Source organism: Pavona decussata, unplaced genomic scaffold (assembly GCF_977016875.1).
Source record: "Pavona decussata unplaced genomic scaffold, jaPavDecu1.1 SCAFFOLD_391, whole genome shotgun sequence".
Lineage (NCBI taxonomy): Eukaryota > Metazoa > Cnidaria > Anthozoa > Scleractinia > Agariciidae > Pavona > Pavona decussata.
The window spans coordinates 655996-677216 of NW_028145763.1; the positions used below are offsets into that span (position 1 = coordinate 655996).

General features: G+C 38.1%; 1 protein-coding gene across 2 annotated transcripts in view; it reads right to left on the minus strand.

Annotated features, from left to right (window-relative positions):
* LOC146451242 (S phase cyclin A-associated protein in the endoplasmic reticulum-like) overlaps window positions 1–20963 on the minus strand; it is a 35344-nt gene extending 14381 nt beyond the window's left edge. The window contains exons 1-20 of one of the 2 annotated variants that reach the window (XM_085099229.1): window positions 20603–20963; window positions 18716–18842; window positions 14692–14966; window positions 13290–13390; window positions 11567–12533; window positions 10992–11052; window positions 10089–10203; window positions 9334–9373; window positions 8052–8123; window positions 7734–7874; window positions 7529–7600; window positions 7338–7367; window positions 6745–6798; window positions 4367–4438; window positions 4188–4258; window positions 3675–3756; window positions 3028–3081; window positions 2835–2927; window positions 1844–1942; window positions 158–288 (exon numbers count right to left, since the gene is read on the minus strand). In XM_085099229.1, coding sequence (XP_084955355.1) covers window positions 158–288; window positions 1844–1942; window positions 2835–2927; window positions 3028–3081; window positions 3675–3756; window positions 4188–4258; window positions 4367–4438; window positions 6745–6798; window positions 7338–7367; window positions 7529–7600; window positions 7734–7874; window positions 8052–8123; window positions 9334–9373; window positions 10089–10203; window positions 10992–11052; window positions 11567–12533; window positions 13290–13390; window positions 14692–14966; window positions 18716–18842; window positions 20603–20755 — 2810 coding nt within the window. In that variant the 5' untranslated portion in view covers window positions 20756–20963. Of the gene's footprint in view, window positions 1–157; window positions 289–1843; window positions 1943–2834; window positions 2928–3027; window positions 3082–3674; window positions 3757–4187; window positions 4259–4366; window positions 4439–6744; window positions 6799–7337; window positions 7368–7528; window positions 7601–7733; window positions 7875–8051; window positions 8124–9333; window positions 9374–10088; window positions 10204–10991; window positions 11053–11566; window positions 12534–13289; window positions 13391–14691; window positions 14967–16377; window positions 16551–18715; window positions 18843–20602 lie in introns of those variants that run through there. The other variant, XM_085099230.1, reaches the window with a different exon arrangement.
* Between the last annotated feature and the right edge of the window lie 258 nt (window positions 20964–21221).

The following is a 21221-nucleotide window of genomic DNA, read 5'->3' on the forward strand; positions in this document are numbered from 1 at the left end:
CATTTTTGAGCGTTTTCTTTTTTGCTTTTCGATCCCTCCCCTCCCCACTCCTCTCAATGTTTTGCGCTCGATTCAAATTTTCCGCATCAAAACCAAACTACAGCACAGGGAACTCGTCGTTGTCTTCTTCTTGTCACTTAAGGTATTGGAGACTCACTTGGACGCCATTCTTGTCCGCAGTTTTTTCGCTCTTTTCCTGAGAGCTTTCTGTCTTTCTTGATCCGCCTTCTCTGTCTCGCAAACTTTATCAGATGGTAATTCCTTGATGTACTGCAGCGAGATCGTGTCCTTTGAGAAAAGGGTAAAATTACATTTAATGATTGGTTTCGTTCCGTGTAAACTGACTTTCTTCAAATAGAGCCGTTTTCAATTGAGTGTCGAAAGTAATTTCACGTTTGCTTTAGTTTTGCATTACTACGCTCTGTGATTGGTTAGCAAAACTTGTGCCACTTCAAATTCTGATTGGCTCGTTGTGTTGTTTACATCTGTTGCGATTGGCCAGAGTAATTACTTTGGGTTTGGTTTTACGACACTCAATTGGAAACCGCTCTATTAATTGCAATTAGTTACAAAACTTTTGAGACTCAGCAATCACTAAAAACCCACCCCCCAATAGTAAATATTCGCCCGAGTCAAAATGCAAGGTAGCATTTCCTACAAAATTCCTCCTCTTCCATTCAATGTAACATTAGGGAACCTTTAATTAGCAACGACGACGGCGACGAGAACTTCAAAAAAGCAATAGGGTTAATAATCAAAACAACAACTCTGCACGTGCATTACAGTTTTTCGTTCATTTCTTTGCCGTCACTGCACGCCCAGAATGTGAAATTTCCTCATGGGACGTTTTGTGAAGGACGTAAACACACGAGGACGAATTTTTCAATCTTTTTCTAAACTTGGATGCGGTCTCCAAGAATTCAACTCCAGGAAATTTCACCTTCCTTTGACACTTAAAGCAAGTTGAAATTCATTCTAATAGTGACATTTTCGCAGGGAGGTTTCTTGTTACGCCATGTACGGCTGACTGGTACAAAACTGCACTTATCCGGGAGGGGGTATGTGTAGTTTGTTGCGAGCCAAATGTTTCACGTGGATTCCACGTGTCCGGCAAATTTTAGTACACATGCCAAGGTTTGACCGTGAGTTTGTCATAAAATTCCAGCGACACGGCTAGTCCGCGGCAAAAATGGCGCCTGATTTGAATTCAACCTTGTTTTCAACAAAGGCCTGTATCTCAATAAATGTACTTCTCCGAGAATGAGCTGCTCAGAAAGGACCGCACATCATCCTGCTTAAATTCGACTTTAGGTTTTCCAACCTTGTCATAAACACAGTACAGTGCTGCACGTGGACCAGCCGCTGAGACGTAAATTGCTCAAAAAGGCTTTCGGGACCTCTGAGAAGCCATGATAAAACAACAAAACACACCAGGTGAGCTTTTACAAACTTTGTTGTAATTTTTGCAGGTTTTCGAAGGAATATTGTCGTTTAATTTTCGATTGAATTTTAACGCAATACAAACTCTTATATCACGCTTTGGCGAGCTATGATTTAAACGGTACTTCAGTCTTAATTTACCGCGGTGCAACTTTTGCTTACGGCTATCAGTATCGCGTGCAATTTCTCTAGCGCGCTCTGCTCCCTTCAAAATCCGACGCCATTTCACGTGTCATGAACGACAAGTCGTAAGTTTGCTTTACACGAAACCATTCGTATGGTAAGCTTGCCGTCAACATATCAAAGACAGCAATGTCGTACTTGCAAGTAAGATTGTGGCAGGCGCACATTACTCAAAGTCGTTACTTTTGCAACTTTACAGTTAAGAGATTCCAAACTTCACCTTGTCTTCCGGCATTCCTTTCTGTGCAGGTATTTCGGAAAGTGCTTGCTGGTGTTTCTTGCCTCGCAAATGACTCAACAAGTAAACTTCAGATACAATCTACACGTCAAAAAAGAGTAAATCAAGTTGTAAATTGTGTGCAAATTGAAAGTAACAACTGCTGTAGCTTACTGGAAACGCTATTTGACTACAGTGGATATGGGGGTCACTTTCTAAAGAAACTACGGTGCTACGTCGGTGGGGAGCAGAAACGAATGTTTGGTTTCCCAACAGAGTTGATAACTAAAGGTAAATTGGCCGCCGTAAAGAGATTCGAGTGCTGACGTGTCTAGCGTTACCCTTTTCGAGCATTAACCCTTAGCACTCAAATCTCTTTACGGCGGCCAATTTGCCTTTAGTTATCTACTCTGCAGACAGATTTGATTTGACTAGGTTGATCTGACTGATACTTTTGACAGACTGCAATGTCTTTTAATCAATGAGAGACCATCATTTACATCTTAATTAATAAATGAGAGACTATTACAGTAATGCGATGTTCTCTCAATTATAAATTCTTTCACTAGCAGTTCAATTCAATTTTTATTTTTCACACGCACAACGAGATTCAGTACAATACATAAAAAACAATAAACATTTATATTACAAAGGAGGATTAAAAGAATTAGGATAAATTTGTTTGGTTCAGTGGTTTAGTTCAAATACATGTATATGTATATCTTATATTTCACTCCCGTAATATCTTATTGACAAGTCGTGCCCTTCTACATTTAAGCAGGCGTTTTAAGAGGCTAAAGGGCTACGTGAAAATTTATTTCTGATCAGCGGAAGGGAAAGGATGGACCGGAAAGTAGACTGTTATCTTTTAAAATTCACGGATGGAAGATCTCCCGTCTTTCTGCTATCTCTTGTTTTGGCGTTCTGAGGGAACAGCGTGTTGGAAGGGTCAGGTATTGAAGGTCGTTTGAATATCTACTTAAGCTGAGCTCACCTCAACATTACACAGGGTACAAATCTTCTTCCTGTCATATGGCGTGACAGCAGGGACTTCATCTTGGGTAGAATGACGTGACACACCAGCGGCCTATCAAATATAATAGAACGAGAAGAGGGCGTTACACCAGTTTGTCTTGCTGGGCTGTAAGAGGATAATTTGATTTCAGAAATGAAAATGAGATCTGTACCTTTTCTTTGACATGTTCCAACACCTGTTCGTGCCGTCTTGTAGTTTCAGCTTGCTAAATAAAAAGAAAGAGGAAACGATGAATGTGGGAAGGGTGCAAGGAGAAGCTGGGAAGGGCGAAAAGAGATGCAGCTGTAATCACAAACTGACATGATGATGATGATAACGATGATGATGACGACGACGATGATGATGATAGTCTGGACGAACGGACAACAGACGTCCGCGTTTGACATTATATAGGCGACGATGGCTGCCGTTATCAGTCCATTTGTTGGTCCTACCACTATTTTATTATTGTGAAACAGAACTGATGAAGCGAATGAACGAACTTGAGATAGACACCAGGGCTGGTCACTGCCAGAGATGGAACATGGAACAGTCGCACTCAAGCCCCAACTTTAGATAAATGAGAGTTTTTCCTTTTTTGGTATGGACACGACGTCCGAGCACATGTTGATATCAGCTGGACATTTCAAAAAATTTGGTCGGAAGACCGATAAACTTGGAGTAGTCTCTTCATAATTCTCTCGAGGGAAACACGTAATTGCACGCGTCTCCTTGCGGGACCCGCTCGCGCGAAATGCTGAGAGATTAAACGTACTCTTGAAGACAGACTTTTATTCCCGGCTTTGCTTAAGTACATACCTTTTGTTGTATCTTTAGCTGAAGTTGTTCTGTTGCTGTCTGCAGGGCCTCGTTACGGGCTGCGATACGCATCTCTCTCTCCCTAACCACAACAAACAACAACTGATTGATCAGTGGGGGGATTATAAGAGCCTGGGTGGCATCCTCCATCCAAAATTTGCTGCTAAGAGTCCTTTCTCGCACCCCCCCCCCCCCCAAAAAAAAAAAAATCAGGTGTCTATTTTGGTTTCCAGTTGTGGTTGGTCTATTACTTCGGTCACCATGTGAGCCAACCAGTAAGGTATTGATTAGGGAGTGGCCATGAGTTATTGTCAGCGTCAACAGTTTTCGCGGTATGCCAGGACTCAGGGGTCTTAAGGTGGCGATAATTGGACTTGTCAATGATTGAGGCATTCTCAAAGTCAATCTGGTGGGTTTTGGACCAAGCATGCTTAGCCACATTAGAACCTTTGGCGCACATTTTCACGTTTCTAGCATGATCTTTTTTCCTGGTGTTAAACGACCTTCTCATACCTTGCTTTCTCTTTCGCCGCTTCTTCCCTGGCCTTCTCTCGTTCGTGTTTCTCCCTTTTGTACTTCGCTTCCTAAATCAGCCGTCAAATAAAGCAAAGCAAAGCAAAGATGATCTTTTATTGACAGAAATGATCCTTGGGCGTAATACCTGAAATTCACCATCAAGTTTAATAGCAAACCTGTTCTTGTTTCTTCAGCTGCATCTCTTCCAGTCTCGCCAGCCTTTCAGCTTCCAACTGACGACGTCTCTCCTACGGTAAAACACAGATTGACATACAGATTCTCCTAACTTTTCTCCATACACTTCTTCTAGTACTAGTTGGGAGATTTAGGTTAAGTGTCACTAGACCCTTCTCCAAAATGGCGGCAACAGATTTGAATGAGTTAAAATTGAACTGAATGAAAAACTGATACCAGCACTGGAAAGAGCACCTTTGTTTTAGTAACCTTGCAAGTTTTCAGCACATTAGGTGTTATATCAGCTTAGGAAATGTAAGATGAAAAAATTTACAGACGTTTGTATGACTGGGGGTATACGTCATACCCCCAGTCATACAAACGTCTGTAAATTTTTCATTTTTCAACTTACATTTTCTCAGCTGATAATATACACCTGATATGCTGAAACTCTGCAGGGTTACTAAAGTAAAAGTGTTCTTTCTAGTGCTGGTATACGTTTTTTATTTTAACTTATTTGAATTTTCGGCCGCCATTTTGGAGAAGGGTCTATAAATTTACTATGTCGTGATCACTTGCGTCATTCTCATGACCTGAATGTTTGATTACGTAGTCATACTGTAAGGAGAAGTTACATCATGGTCAGTATTGTGCCAAAGGGTTAATGTCACATACATGTAAGTATCTAGCCTCCCATGTAGTTGATGTAAGGGGAGTCTAGTATTACTCTCCTCCAGGAGGGCAAAATGACTCCCATAAAAATATTAGAGACTTAGAATAAGTAGAGACCTTAAGGACGGCGCCTACTTTTGTTACTGCGCATACGTTCTGCGCATCTCGGGTTTCCTACGGGTGGTGCCTACTAATACAGGGATATTTTTGCGCAGTTTAAAACTATGCGGAGAAGGCAGAACTTAGCAAGTGCTCTTGATATCCAAAAAGAAAATTAGGGGTAACCATGTATTTTTCAGAGATAATAAAGCTTCATTTTGGAAAAAACAAAACGCCATACATTGCTTTGTATGTTACTGTTTTTTTAGAATGATTGTTGCCCCCGATTTTTTATGGATATCAATAGCCCTTGCTAAGATCTACTTTCCCCGCATAGTTATAAACAACACAAAAATTGCCTGATTTCATACCGTGGGGGTCTGGGTACGAGTCTGTGTATTATGGGTTATGGGACTCAACACCCACATAGCCGGAAAGAGCAAATCGAACTTTACAACATCCTCAAGTTTGGTGTCAATCAAGCTAATATTAGGCGAGATACAGCCATTCAAAAACTTAAAAATTTACTAAGAAATGTATAGAACGCCGGACACACGTCCGGCGTTCCATACATTTCTTAGTAAAATTTGGAGTTTTTGAATGGCTGTATCTTTCCTAATATTAGCTTGATTAACACCAAACTTGGAAATGTTGTAAAGTGCGGTGTGCTCTTTCCGGCTATGTGGGTGTTGAGTCCCATAACCCATAATACACAGACTCGTACCCAGACCCCCACGGTATGAAATCAGGCAATGCTTCCTTATTAGTAGGCATCGCCCTTACCGCAAACCTCTAAAAGTCACGTGACTCCGATCCAGCCCTCCCGTTTTAAAACTATAAAGCCACGTTTAAACGTCAAATTTACTTTCCTTCAAGAGTTTTCTCGATGAATGAGAGGTTTGTTTGATTCAGTTGCGAGATTACAAGAATTACCAACTACATTTAGTGCATGCATCGTCATAAACAAATATGGCGTCGTGATGCACGTGTTTCGTTGCCAAACCACAGTAATTCCTACTTTTTACGAGGATCGTGTATCATTCCATTCGTTGCTTCCTAGATGGCTTTCTTTCGATGCATGATGCAAAGGTAAAAAGGAACCCTCAATCTTAAACCCGGATTATGTACATACGGCGAACTCCGAACTGTAAACTGCTGGCCGACGTTTGGGGTTTGCGGTTTAAGAGGAAACCCCCAATCTTAAGGTCTCTAGATTTAAATTTACGACGAACGGCAAACAGCGGAAATAACCACGCCACCATGTTTACCCAACATTTGCTACTCCTTGTTTTCAGTTTTACAGTAAAATTGAGTAGTTTTGCGTTAGCATCAAAGACTAGAATTATTTGGCACTAGTCTCACCTATGTATTCATTTTTTCAAGAAAACATCAACGCAAATCTCACGTTCACCGTTTGCCGAAAACGCGATTCTAAATCTCTCTATTTGACTACGTAGGAGGCTAATAGGTTTCAAACTAGCACACATCTAGCTATATAAAAATCAAAGGAGAGTGCAAATTTTGGCGGGATACATGGAGAGAGTGAGGGAACAGAGACGAGGAAACATACACAAGTAGTGTACCCAGAGTCTCACAGATGATTCCTTACTTGTGCTGCAGCCTCTTTAGCCTGCTGTTCTTCCTTCTTTCTCTGTCTTTCTTCCTGTGATAAGAAAATAACTATTTAGTAATTATTACTGTTACACGCCCGAGAGAGGGAGGTAATGAGGTCCGTTTCTGTTAAGAACTCAGAAGCAAGGGTCAGATTTACAAAGCCCTTCAATAGGCTACTGTTAGTCCAACTATTAATTTTATCAAAAGCAATTCTTAGGATACATCACAGGGATGTAAATTAGTTTTTCTTCATCCTTTTAGCCACTGCTGTTGGTCGCGGCAAACTGAAGGCCGTTTTTCAAATCTAACCTTCTTGTGCATAATTTGACAGATATGCAACGCAATGAAAAAAATCCTTATCTGTCTTTCTTACACTCAAAGGAAATCACCACCGTGAAGGAGGTTTGGCAATGCGATCTTAATTTTCATAAAATCTGGTGAACTTTTGCTCTGAATTTCTGCAAGAATGATTAATGGTTTGAGAACAATGATATTTCAAACACTCGAAAGGGTGTTTCATCAAATTCCAAACACCTTGAAGTTTTTGACCCACTCTCGTGTTTAATATATCATATTTAACCAAATTACCTGGATGTCTTGTAGCCTTGCTTCATGACCCTAAGACAAACGAGAACCACTTTTTTTAGCACTATTAAACATCATAGACAAAACTTCCTAAAAGTCACTTAGAGTTCAAATTAACTTTCAGGGAGCCTAGCAAAAAGAAAATTTGCACACGGTAGAACGCGTAATAATTATCTCTATTAAGAGCAGTTTACCTGATGTCTTGTGAGAACTTCAATTTTTTTATTCTGTGCTTCCAGGGTGTTGATAAAGGCAATTTCATTAACCTAGAAAACGTAAACAAGGATTGTAATGATTAATAACTATTAACAATAAATTATTGACATTAATAGTTACTGGACATGAGCAATCTCACTCCCTACTAAAGGTACATGTACTAAGCTATGTGTATCCACAAACCTTAGCTTCCTCTTCTTGTGCTTTTCGGACTTTCTCTTGAAGTACCATCAGTCTCTGTTGTTCTGCTCTCCTCTGTTTCTCGGCAACATGTTGCTGACGCTGCTGAATCAGTTCATCTTTAAGCTCACGAGCTTTCTGCACCTTGAAATACAGTTGCATGCAAGTTAATGATCAAAAAATTAAAGTTAAAATTTGAGTTATCGACAAACAACACGAACCAACTGGTAGGTACATGTAACAGAAGCAGACTGGAGCCTGCAAATCAAGGAACACCAACAAAATTCTAATTAAAAGTATCTTACACTTTACAAGAGTTACCTTTTCAGAGAGCATCTGAAGGCTCTGTAGTCTTTCCTCAAGCCGTCGTTCCCTTTGCTGTTGTGCTTTTTTCTGTTAAAAGTTTCAAAAAAAACAAAACAAAGAAATCTGTGTTAAAGGGAGGGGTTCACGGTTCTGTGCATGTCCATGAATCAAAATACTTTTTCGCCTTTGCTCACTATGACCCAAGCCTGTTTAATTTATTTTGTTGTTTATGAACCATTCGGAAGGGAATAGGTAACTCGGGTGGTAATTTTTTCATATGATTGCGTTATTTCTCATGAAGAAGACATTTTTGTTTAAGAAAGCATATGACATCTGATTATTCCCTACTTTGCTTATTTTATTTCTTACTTTTTTGTTGATTGATTATTCTTAAATTTTATATTTTATTGATTTTGACTACATTTTTCGTTTTTATATTGTAAGCGCTTTTGAATATCATATAAAAAGCGCCATATAAATTGATTATTATTATTAAATACATCAACCATGGAATAAATCCTACGGGTCAACACTAAATTCAATATCCACCAACATTTTCTGTGAATTAATTTTTGGTCATCAGTCATTTTGCTTGGACTAATTATAGAATGTGATTACCGAAGTACATGTGAGTGGGATTTTTAAGGCCATAAAGTTGATAAGGAAGAGAATAAAGCATTTAGATTCATGCACATCTGCTGAAATGTGAACCCCTCCCTTTAAGCATCCACTTGTCCACCCATTGTTTTGTTGGTCTGTTTATTTATTTGGTCACGCATTTGTTTGTTCATTCACTCCTTCATCCAAGTATCCATTCATAAATGGGAATTTCAGTGGCTTTCACAGAGTGACTCTTCCATCCACTGTTTTCAGGTTGAATTGGAATTTGAAAATGTTGGATTTTGAGGAGGGAGGAAAACTGGAGTAGCCGAAGAAAAACCCTCGGAGCAGGGAGAGGACCAACAACAACCAACCCATACGTTAATATTATCAAATAATTCACTCAGTCAATGTTCTTATGCAGAATTACAGTGAGAGCAACTCCTAATGCATATACTCAAGTCATAACGAGTTTCAACAGTGACTAATCGACAATGTGTGTACAGTTCTGCCTTTTTCATAGGAATGCCCAGTCAACACTTCTTTTCGTGAACACGCAGGTTGTAGTTTCTATTTTATAGTGATCAGGTCTTGTGATTAAGAAGTTTAATACATGTAGTTTGATCAAAACTGCTGAAAAGTTGAAAGCCATCGCTTCCACTAAGATTTTCTGGCTATATCATTATGTACAACATACTTGTTTCTCTTCATGAATGCGAATGACTTCCTCCAGTGGCCTGGGAAAAATCGAGCAAAAAAATGTAAACTAGTTTAGTTACATGTACCACATGCATTCCATCATCCTTTAGTATTATTATACACACCCAGGGACCTTGGCACAGTAATCTGAATCAGATCCACTATACTATCTCAAGATATTGAACATTTTCTGCCTCTTGGAGGTTCATGAGGAGTGTTTAAAATTCTGGGAAAACTCTAAGTTTCTTAGATCCCACCAACCAAGAAGGAAAACAAGGTCATGATCCATTATCGCTTCAATCATGTTTCTGCTGTGCAAATACTGAAATTTACGAATGTCCTCTGCAAAAACAGAAACACAGCCATGCAATCAATCAATGACCATTTCCAGTTTAGAGTTTATGGCAATTTTGATGGAATAGGTAAGTTTGTATGGTTCCACTCAATTTAAGGGGGTTACTACATGTACCTGTGCAGTTTTATCCCTTCTCACACACCATCCCACAGCTCGCAGTTTGTACATACTGGTACAAGGTTCAAGATGGTGACCATTTTATGTGATTTGTATACAGTGTTCCCAGTGCTTTTTGGATGATGTCACATATTAAAAAGTCTCGGATAGAATCCAGAATCCATCCCATTGTCCATGACACCAAAGTTTTACTCGCATGATGGCAATAATCTATTTCCTATCAAAATCTATTTCCTACAATTATTTTTTAATAGAGACACATCGTGGAGCAAACAACTCACCTTTTCCTTGAAGGTGAGGACAGTCTCTGGTGAAGATGGACGGCTCTTCCTGGTGGCCTTTCAGCTTGTTCCACTAAATCACCCCAGCTGCTATCCTGATCACCAGAATGGTCGGCTACAACACAGAGAAACATAACAAGTTGTAACCAAAAACAAAAAGTGTTTAAATTTATTATGACATTTTTATATTCAGTGCAATGGTAAAGGTCTTGCTCCTTGACCCAATACGGTCAACTCTCGCTTTGCGGACACCTCGCTATTACGGACAACCCGATAATACAGACAGCAGCTGAATCCCCAGCAAAAATTAATTACAGACATTTGACTGAAATAAATTCCCACTATTAAGGACACTAACTCGCGGTCCTAAGGGTGTCCGCAATAAAGGGAGTTGACTGTATTACAAAAGTTTAGTAGGGACAGTATTTTGAAATGACCAAATTAACATTAATACTACATGTAACTTGGACATTACAGTGTATTACCATGTACAAAGCTGACATAACTTTTGTCTCTTGGATCTTGTAAATTCTCAACTTAAATTAAGAGGGTAAAATTGAATCTTTCCCTTAATATACACTGTATCAGTTGACCCGCACCTGTTCTAAGCTCTATTCTCACTGGACCCTAATAACCTGCAGCTCCTAAGTTGTTTTTTGTGACTAGGCACATTGTTTTGTTTTTCGTTCTTTTGTCCATGATCCGTTCCACCAATAACGTGAGTCATTGCAAATGGTGCAGGTCAGCCCTAATACACTGCAAGCCATTTTGTACATCATGTACAGTGTATGCCATGGATTGTGTGCATGGATACATTATCAGCAAGCCATTTTGTGCATCATGTATACCATGGATTGTGTGCAAGGTACACATGCTAGTAGGCAAGTCAAATTCATTACATACCATCATATTTAGCTATCATCTCTTCCCATGTCAGAGAAGTTCCAGAGTTTATCAACATGTTCTATTAGAAAAAAAATAGTGCCATTAATTACATACTGTGTACCATTCAAAGGCATTATCAGTTTTAAAAACCAATTAAAAAAAACTGTTAATAATACATACATGTACCTGTAACATGATTTTTATTACCTGATTAAGAACTGCATTGCTAAGCGGAGGTTGGGTGCTTGGGATGTCCAGGGGCTTCCACTGAAGGCCAGCCAGCCAGCCCCTAGACCATGTATCATTTTCATGCCTGGTAATCCCCACAGCCCAGCCATGAGCCCCCATGCTAGGCATCCAAGCACCCATCACACTGACAAGCAGTGGAAAATAGGGAGGGAAGGGGAGGGGAACAAAGATAACTGCACTTAAACAGTACAGTCTAGCTGACAAAGCTCCAAAATGTCTGCTATAATGTGACTGCATCACCCACTTGAGCATGCACCAGTGACATTGAACACTGACTGCTAACCATTCTTTGTTGTTAACTTAGTAAGTGCATTTAACTGCATTAAAAAATAAAAAATTCTTACACTGTCCCCATTTGATGTACCACTGCAGTTCAAAGAGTTATCTCCAGCGTCATTGACATTTTCAGTCTCCTCCTTTTGCTCAATGTCTGAAACTGGACTCTCACTTTCACCATTTATTGCTGTTACAAGTTCTTTCTCCTCAGCGATTTCCTTTGTCAAGCTCTCCTCATGTTCAATAACAGATGCAATCATCTGGTTTTGACACTCCTCGATTTGTCTCGTTAAACTCTCTTCCTCCTCCGTAGCAGCAGAGAGAGCTTTCTCGTGCTCGATATCTGATAAAGAAGCCTGCTCTTCAAAATCATTGTCATCTAATGGCGTCTCAATTTCTTCGTGATAGGAAATTTCCACAGATTCCTCTGAAGCTTTGATTGGGCTTAAATTACATGGTGTAGATTCATTATATACATCTTTACTGACACTCTGATTATCAGCAGCATGTCCATTGCTACTTGTACCATTCATAGTTTTCTCTGTTCTTGAATGATTTGATTTGGTGCTTGTCCTTCCATTTGACATCTGTTCAAAAGCAGATTTATTCCCTTTTCTTGAATGATTACCGTGCATTTTCCTGCCACGGTGAACAGTTTCCCAACCTTCCTCTTCATCGCCACCATCATTCACGTCTTGAACAACACAATCGTTCACGCTTCCAGATGAAAATCTTGACCCTGAATTGGCACTCTGGCTCTGTCTATCTGCTTGATCTGTTGTTTTCATCGCAGCTGTGGTATTGTGACCACTCGATGTTGTCCCGCGAACTTTGTCAGCCCAAGACTGCAAAGGCACTGGATTGGCTGGCTGATTAGGCGACTGGGTGGATTGGGGAGCAGCCTGTGAATTAAAATCTAGGTTGCGGACAGGACTGGTGGAACCCCTTTCCAGTGAGGACTGCAAAACAGTAGCACTTGAGAACAGTGTTTTTCCTGGTGAAGATTTCCTCACTTCCCAAGCTAGAGAGGTTGGTCTGATTTAAAGGGAAAACAACGAAAAGTTCCTTGAAACACAAATTACAACACAATTATTTTTCAATAACATCAAAATGTGCATTTCCAGAAAAAATCCATACCCACCCCATGGAAGGTCATTGGAAATTCCTTGGAGGGAGGGGGGGGGGGGGTCTTAGTAGCCAAAATTTTAGAAGCAAAGTAGAAAGTTACAATGGAATTTCCTGGGGGAAGGGGGGTGGCAAAACAAATAAACCTTTAGTGGTGGAAGTATGGATATTTTCTGGAACTACACAATGTTGAAAAGAAAAAGAAAAAATGACCTTTGAGATCCCAATTAATTTTACTCTTTTTCACGTGGCTATCAAAATATAAGACAAAAATAGCCCAATATTGCTCCATATTGCACAGCTAATGATGGAATATTTGTATTGACCTTTTCTTGCTTTATAGCTTTGTTTGTGCCAGATCATTATTGAAGCTATAACCAATGGATGCTCTATGATCTCTATTATAAGGCTAAGGGAAGTTCTACAGTTTGTACTCAGAAAGTGTTTGCTTTCTTTCTGTCATTCTACTACAGCAGGGCAAGCAGAAACTGCTATAATGTACATGTAAGTGTTTTCTAATGATTCTCACAGTGAGACAGTGCTTAGTAGATGCTACTAACAGGTTGCTATGGCACTTCAAATTTCAAGAAGCTGCATCAACATTACAGGTACATGTAGCTTCTCCAGGCTTGTATTGGTGGTGAGTTTTAACATTTATTCTTGTACCTGTCCTTGTAATCTGCTTTTTCAAATGCATCTTGTACATTTATTCTGTCAATCAAAGCACTGAAATCTCTACGACACTGATCTAGCATCATGATCACCTCCTGTTGAAACAAACAAAGTCACAATTTACATTGTGTCCAAGTGCAAGTGTATGTTGCGATTACAAAAGTTGTCAGCCTATGAGGAGCCACCTGGGATGCTCAAACTGCAGTTATCAATTAAGCTTTTAATGAATTAAAACCATACCTGTTTTAAGATCTGGGCCCAGTTGTTCGAAGCCGCCCGATTAAGCTAATCCTGGATTAATGTGAATTATGATTCTAGTTTAGTACCTAATCAATAAAGATTCTTCGAAAAGATTTTTGGCCCTCAGTATTGACTTAGACTTCTCTTTACCTTTAGCTTGACATCAGACTTAAAACCCATTTTAAACGAGCATGATGGAGACCTTGATAAACTCCTAATCGTGGATTAGCGTTTATCGGTTTTCGAACAACCCGGCCCTGGTCTCTAAAATCTACACCCATTTCCACACTTCAGACCAAAATACTCAAAATCAATACCCATTTTCAGACCAAAAGGACTTCAAACCTGCACCATAGGACTAAGACAGAGCCTATATAATGTTGTACAACTAACCCCCAACACCCCCCCCCCCCTCCTTCCAGCACTATGTTCTCATTAGAGAAGGGCCAAAACTCATTTGGTACTATAGCATACTAGAAATAACAAATTACACGTACTCCTGACGAGAGCTATAGCATTGAGTGCTGACAAACCACCAGGCTCATTTAAGCTAACGAGTCCCAATAACATTAAGACACAAATTCTCCTGACTGGTCTCTATATACAGTTACTGTATCTCTTATAGTGGCACCTATAACAGAAAATTTGTTTCAACATCAAACAAAATTAATTACCTTTGGTCATCACTCCCTTTATTCTTATGACCTGTGGGAGCTGTATTTACTTTGCATTGATATCAAACTAACAAAGAAGGTAATAGAAATGGAATGAAATTATGTTTGAGTGCTTATTAAAGAGAGGACTTCTCTCCTTATAGTTCCCCGGGCTTGTTAGCCCTGTGAAGGAAACTTGGTTTGCCGAGGTCTGGATCCAAATCCTGCCAAGGTCAATGATTTCTCTTTGACCTCGGCAAACCAAATTTCCTTCATAGGGCAAGCAAGCCCAGGAAACTATAAGGACAGAAGTCCTCACCTTTAACTGACTCAAAAATAATTTAATTCCATTTTTATTGGCTTACATTGGTGCTATGCAGCTCACATGTGCATTAAGAAATAAGGTGCTGGTCAGTACTAGAGCTCAAAGGGTTGATCACTAGGACCAATCTTCTCTTCCTACACTGTAGTTTGTACAGCTGTATACTGAACATACAATGTACCTGACATTCCACAATACTCTCGTCAGCCTCACAGGTTCCATAAATTTCATCCACAGCTCTTTTAAGGTTATCAAACAAGTAGCTCCAATAGCGGGCCCTCAAGTCATTCTTCTTCCCAGAAAATGAGCCAGACAGCTTCCTGCTTCCTGAACGAGACCTTGCCGGCGATTTGCCCCCTCCCTTCTGTGCTGGGGATGCCTCTCTCTCTGATGAGCCAGATTTTTCAGGTGTAGAGGTACGCCTTTTGTTCACCATCCTTGGTTTTGATTTCTTTCCTTTTTTTCAGTAAAATGAAAAACAAAAAAAAAAAGGTTTATAAGTAAAGTAAACAATCAAGATTCCTTGTCAAAATATTATAATATAACATAATATAATATAATACAATATAATTTTATTATCGCGGTTGACAATGGGAGACCTCAAGGCTAATTTTGTGTTTGCGTAAGGGGAGGGGGGGGGGGGGTCTGGTTAATTAATTTATTTTTTGTTTGTTTTTAAAAGCACAGTTTAACTAATGTATGCATGTATTTTTCAGTCATTTTTCCTTAATTAGTGCCAAAAAATGTTACAACTACATGTAAGTAATCTTATGTGTAACTGATAAAAATAAAAAAAATTTTAAAATGCTTTTTGCTCTCAATTTATGTATTTCCCTGTCGAAGAGATCATTGACACAATAGTATTATAAATTATACATAGAAAATGTCAGAAAATGTCGTGACAATACAACATTCTACATTGTATTTTAATTATTTATTGTGAAAATGTTAAGTAAAAAAAGTACATGGCAGTGTTATTAACAATATTGTACATTAGCCATAGCAAATTTTTGTATACTTTTGTTTTCTGGGTACAAAAAAAAAAAAAAGGCAGTTCAGAAGACAGCAATATTATTTCTTTCATTTAAAACGGAGTGGTTTTTACCACATTGTAGACTATTATTCTGAATCAGCATTATTTACAATTCAAATGTGGTGTGGGCAGACAACTAAAGTTAGAATTATAATAATTCTCACACTTCAAAAAATAAAATATTAAATCCTTTCTTTGATTGTGTGGTAGTTTTCAACAATCTGAGTTAAAATAGAGACCAAAACCATTGAGCAAAGCATTTTCAAGAAAATTACTCTTACTATTAAATAAATCTAGATTCCGCAGAAGTTGAGATGAAAAATGAAACACTCACTCAGACACAATGTAAACAAGGCTGCATTTTGATCATCTTCAAACTTATCACACAATGACCAGTATAAAAAAACATACATGTACCTAAAAGTGATTTTTTTTTGCGAGTGGAATTAGCTATATTAATGATGATATTTTACTTTCAATACTAACATTGGGAGACAAATCTGACTAGATTGTACTGTTCTAAGACTGACTTTCTTTCCTAAAATACAGAATTATAATTGTATTTTAAAATGCAGTGTATAACACTGCAGGTTTTGCATAACATTTTATTGATTAATGTTTCATGACTGTCTAGCTCAAGAATTATAAATTTTAAAATTGATCACCATTCCGCCCTTACAGTAAAAGTAAATCCTTTCAGCTTTAAATCAGGATGATTAAATTCACCTTATGCAATTTAAGAGGTGAAAAATCCCTAGTAACCCCACAAGAAGGCTAATCACAAAAGCTGCTGAACAATTTAAAATCTGAATATGGTGTTTCGCTCTGACATACCATCTATGAAATGATCAGATCTCGCCACAGCCAGACTCAATTTGTCTTCCCTCATGTGTGTGCAATTTTCTATGTCTGGTTCACCACCAAAAAAAACAGTAGACTTGTATATTTTCTGGCCAGCACTGCAAGTGTTTTGAGTTCACTTCATTAAATTGAATTTTGGGTTCTACTGCAGCGTGCAGCGGGATGCATTTAGATAAAAAATTACAATATGCAACTGAAACACACAGTTTGAATTTGCAAACAAAGGAAAATAATTACTAAATACAGAAGGCTTTGCATCTCATTAACCTCACCTGATGTGTTTATAATCAATTATTTATGGCAACAAGAATGGCCTCATTGTGGGAAAGATTCTAAACACTCTGCAGCATGTAATCAAAATGTGCAGGTTTTGCTTCACTTTGCAAATGAAATCCCAGCAGGAAAAATGGGGAATGTTGTATTTGAAACAAAATTGTTATTACTAAATGCAAAATAATAATTACAGTGACAGCTGAATATCAAAGTTTACATTCACTTGACAGTTTATCTTCAGCATGAAAATAAACAACACCATAAGAACACGATTTTTAGAAAAACATCACTGTAATAATGTATTCATACTTCTATAATACATCTATTTACTGTCAGTAGTCCTGAAAGGCTTACATAAGGCCTAAAAACAGCTTTAAAGGACTCAACTGAAATAATCAAATAATCAATAAATTATAATTATTAGTGTAACAGGTATATTTTATAATAATTTTGCCACACATACATACATGTAATTTCATTCTAAAATAAATTTGAATGCCATTAATTTTTATTTAAAAATAACTTGAAACAAACAATGTACATAATAAAAACTGTAAGCTATTTACAGTAAGGAGAGTTACAAAATTAATATTAATGTACAATCATGTAGTAACTACATGTATTTGTATCATTATCTAGAACCGTTTTAGTCTTATAGTTTAGCAAGTCTTTTTAATGACCAAGATACTACCTTTCATACATACAGCTGTATATGATTTTGAATTATCCTACATTATTTTTAATGAAGTCACTGAACTTTCTGGAGGTTACTTTTCACATTTTTAGATCATTTTACCATCCTTCTATAATTGGTTTTGGTCACTTCTTGTCAATTTTGGTGGTTTTCGGAATTGCGGAAAAATCTGGAAATCCAGGATTGGGGATCCAAAATGGCTGCCATTTTTAAGACCACAACATTACTTTCCACGTCATGTGCATGCGATGTCATTGATCAGTTTCTGTTGGGGACCTCACGGGGACAACTTTGGATGTAGTATTTACCCTCCAAGTTTTATTCTCTTTGCTTTAATACTTACAACTTAATTTATGTTGGCCATGGGGGATTCCCCATTATAATTACCCCCAGAGGACCAAAAATACCTGGTCTAGATATATGCTAAGTACATGTAAGAAGCAGGAATAAAATAATTAATAGTCTAACTTTTTACTTAACAAAAAGGGGGTGACATGAATGTCATAGCAATTAGTTTGAAAAGTTCCCTTTATGTATTTGTTGTATGTTGTGGTTTAATTTTTTTGTTTCAATTAAAAAAAAAACAGTTTAATTTTTATTTTCCTTTGTGCAGTATGTACAGTATTCATTACCAAAATCTGACACAAAGGGAAATAAAAATCAAACTGGTTTGAAAATGTTTAAACAAATCAAAAAATTTGAACCACAGCATTTCCTAATAATAATAATTATTGGTTCTGTTGATACTACCATAGGGCGGCTTGATAAAAAAAACCACATTTCAGGAGTGGAAATTTGTCCGTAAAATTGAAATAAGTTGTAGTTTGGCCTACATATTGATTGATTATCATGTACGGTGTATGAATCGTAGTTCCATATCAATTTTAGTTTTTTATTGTGCCTGAAATGTGAAAAATTAGCCAGTGACTTTTTTGCTACTTTCACTAAATTAAAAAAGAATAATTAGCTGAGACTAGGAAAAAAGGCATAGACTAATTCTTTAATTCTTTGAATTTGACCATCAATTTAGAACATGGACATGGAACCATGTTTCTTATCTGATAATGAGTCTGTTTGCCAAATAAGAACTAATTTAGAGGAATCTGGATTTCATGGTAAAACTTCCACTTAGCATAGTTTTCCACTGAACCTTCAAGAGACTGTATTCTCCATATTGAACTTGAACTAACTTGCACACAAGGCTTAAGAAGGGGAGTCTTAACACATTCCCCACAAGAGCCTCCATTGCAAGCTAGATCCAGTTCAACGCAGAAAAACAAAAATGGTCTGTTATAAATAATATTCTGGCAAAATACTGTCAGTATTTGAAAAAACATTTCTCACCATCTTCATCAGGATCTGTAACTGGTACAGACCATGTGACCAAGTTGCGAGCTGCTCTTCCCTCCTGCTCAACCAGTTTACGAACATGATCATGGCTGTTTGTGCGATGGACATTTTTCTGTTGATGCTGTGGTGAAGAAAACCATTGAATGTTAAAGGCTTTAACTATCATTTTGGTTAACGTCAGGGTAATGGGTACAATATAAACCACAAATACATGTTACAGAAAAGTTACATTTAAAGTCAGATACAAAAAAAGTGTACGTGTGAACACAAAAATAATCAAGCTAATCAAGCAACGGTTATGAGAATAAAGGAATTGATCTCCACAGATATTTTACTGTCATGATGCTTACGCAAAAGAATAGTTTTCTGCCAAACTCCTATAAATACATATAAGCCATAATTTTTTGCTGCATATGTACTTTTGGTATTTGTAGACTTGTTTATGTACATCTTTTGCATTAAAATTCTTCTACTGTGTCATATCTGAGAGCCTCGAAAAAATTTGCTTATCGTTAAATCACGGTATGTACAGTTGTACATGTAGGTACATACAAAAGTTACCGTTTGTCTCATAATGTAGCCATTTGAGATACAAATCATGACATTAATAATAATGTCATGATGAGGTCAACTAGTTATGCGTCGCTACTTTCATCACAGACATCTGCTGTGATTGGAGCATTTTGATCCTCATGATTCAGTCAATAAACTTTTTCCTCTGTGGTCTCCTGCAGTGGATAACTATTTCAGCTGCGGTAAAACCGTCATCGTGATTTGTATCTCAAATGACTAAATCATGAGACAAACAATTTATATAATTTCAATAAATCATTACACATGCATGCATGAAATTTCAAATGATTTCCCAAGAGTTGATGAGATATGTCCAGAAATGCATGCTAATGAGATGCATGAAATGTATGATAGACATCACAAAGTGTCCCCTACCCTAAATTCTTACCAAAACACAAATAATTCTGCCAGACATGAAGTCATGAAAACGACAAAAAGGTCTGCTGTACATAAAGTACACAAAATCAGGGTTAGGTGCATTTCTGGACATAAATGCAGTTGATCTACTGACTAGCTAATCAAGCTTTAATTTGGATCTTAAGCAACATGATTGTATATAAATTGCCAGGAAACTTGATTCACATCGTCTCTTGAGAGGGCTGCAGTAATCCTAATGATGGATCAGTATTAGCAGCCAAAAGTGTTTGAGGCCATTTCTTTTGGTCGCATTACTTTGCAAGGTTCGCTATGATGCAGATTTTTACCAAGCCTGTTACATGTAATTTTCAATACCACAATTTTCACGCAAGCACACACTACAGTGTAATGCAAGGAAGCTGCAAATTAATTATCTGCACACCCCCTCCACCACCCCCCCCCCCCCTCCCCTTCCCCTATGGAAGGCCAGATTCCCACACCCCCATTTTTTGCTGTTGGCACCTTTGAAGATTGGATCAAAGGGTGCCAGAATTTTGCCAGCTTCTTTAAAAAATATTCTGATGACCCCTTTAACAGAAACCACCCTACAGTGGAGGGAGGAGGGGGGGGGGGGGGGTTCGGAAAATTTCGGGAACGTCCCATTGTGCAGAAAACAACAACATCAACAACAAAAAAAGCTTACAAGATCTTGTTTTATTAATTATATACGATGGCCCCCAAAAGATGTAGCGCAGTCTGACTGAGAGAATGTGGAAGCCTTACCCCAAAATCCATAACTTGACTCACGACATAAACGGATATTGTCTAATCAAGTGAGTTTCTTAAAATTGAACTGATCGATTTCAAAGCCAGTCGGTAAACCCGCGTTTATCCAAGCGTGCAGATATTGCGGTGGATCAACTGATTTTTGCAAAGCTTCGTAAGACCTACCTTTCCAGAATTGTTCCTTCTTCCAGAAGAGTTTTCTCGGTGTTGATTCTTTTCTGAGCTGTGTCCAGACAGACTCTCGTTCGATCGCGAACTGGAACTCGACGAATTCCGTGGAGATCGTTTCTTCCGACCTCCACTATCTTGTGACGACATTTTCAAACACGGACGTTAGATCCTGAATCCTAACAGCTGCGATTCCACCCGAAAGTAGACAAGATGCTTCTTACAAAAGCTATATTCATTCCCAATATCGTATTTTCCTACTAAACGCGGAGAAAATGATTCCAGAAAATTTATTCTCCAACGCAAACACAACCTCCACAGAACCCGCCATTTTGTAACTTGGAAACCTCGAGGATAGCCTCGTTCTGGTGAATTGGTAAACTCGGTCCCAGTCTTTGTGTTGTGTGGTTTATAAATTATTCATAGTAATTGCCGGCATAAATGATTAAAATTACATGTGAAATTTTTATGTATTTATTTATTTATTTTGTTCGCTCTAGACCCTTGTAAACGAGAATACTGCTGCATTGTTTCTACTTTCTCAGCTGATTTTCGCGTACAAGAAACGTTTTAAAAAAAGTGATGCGCGCACTGTGTAAACATTTGAAACAAAAAT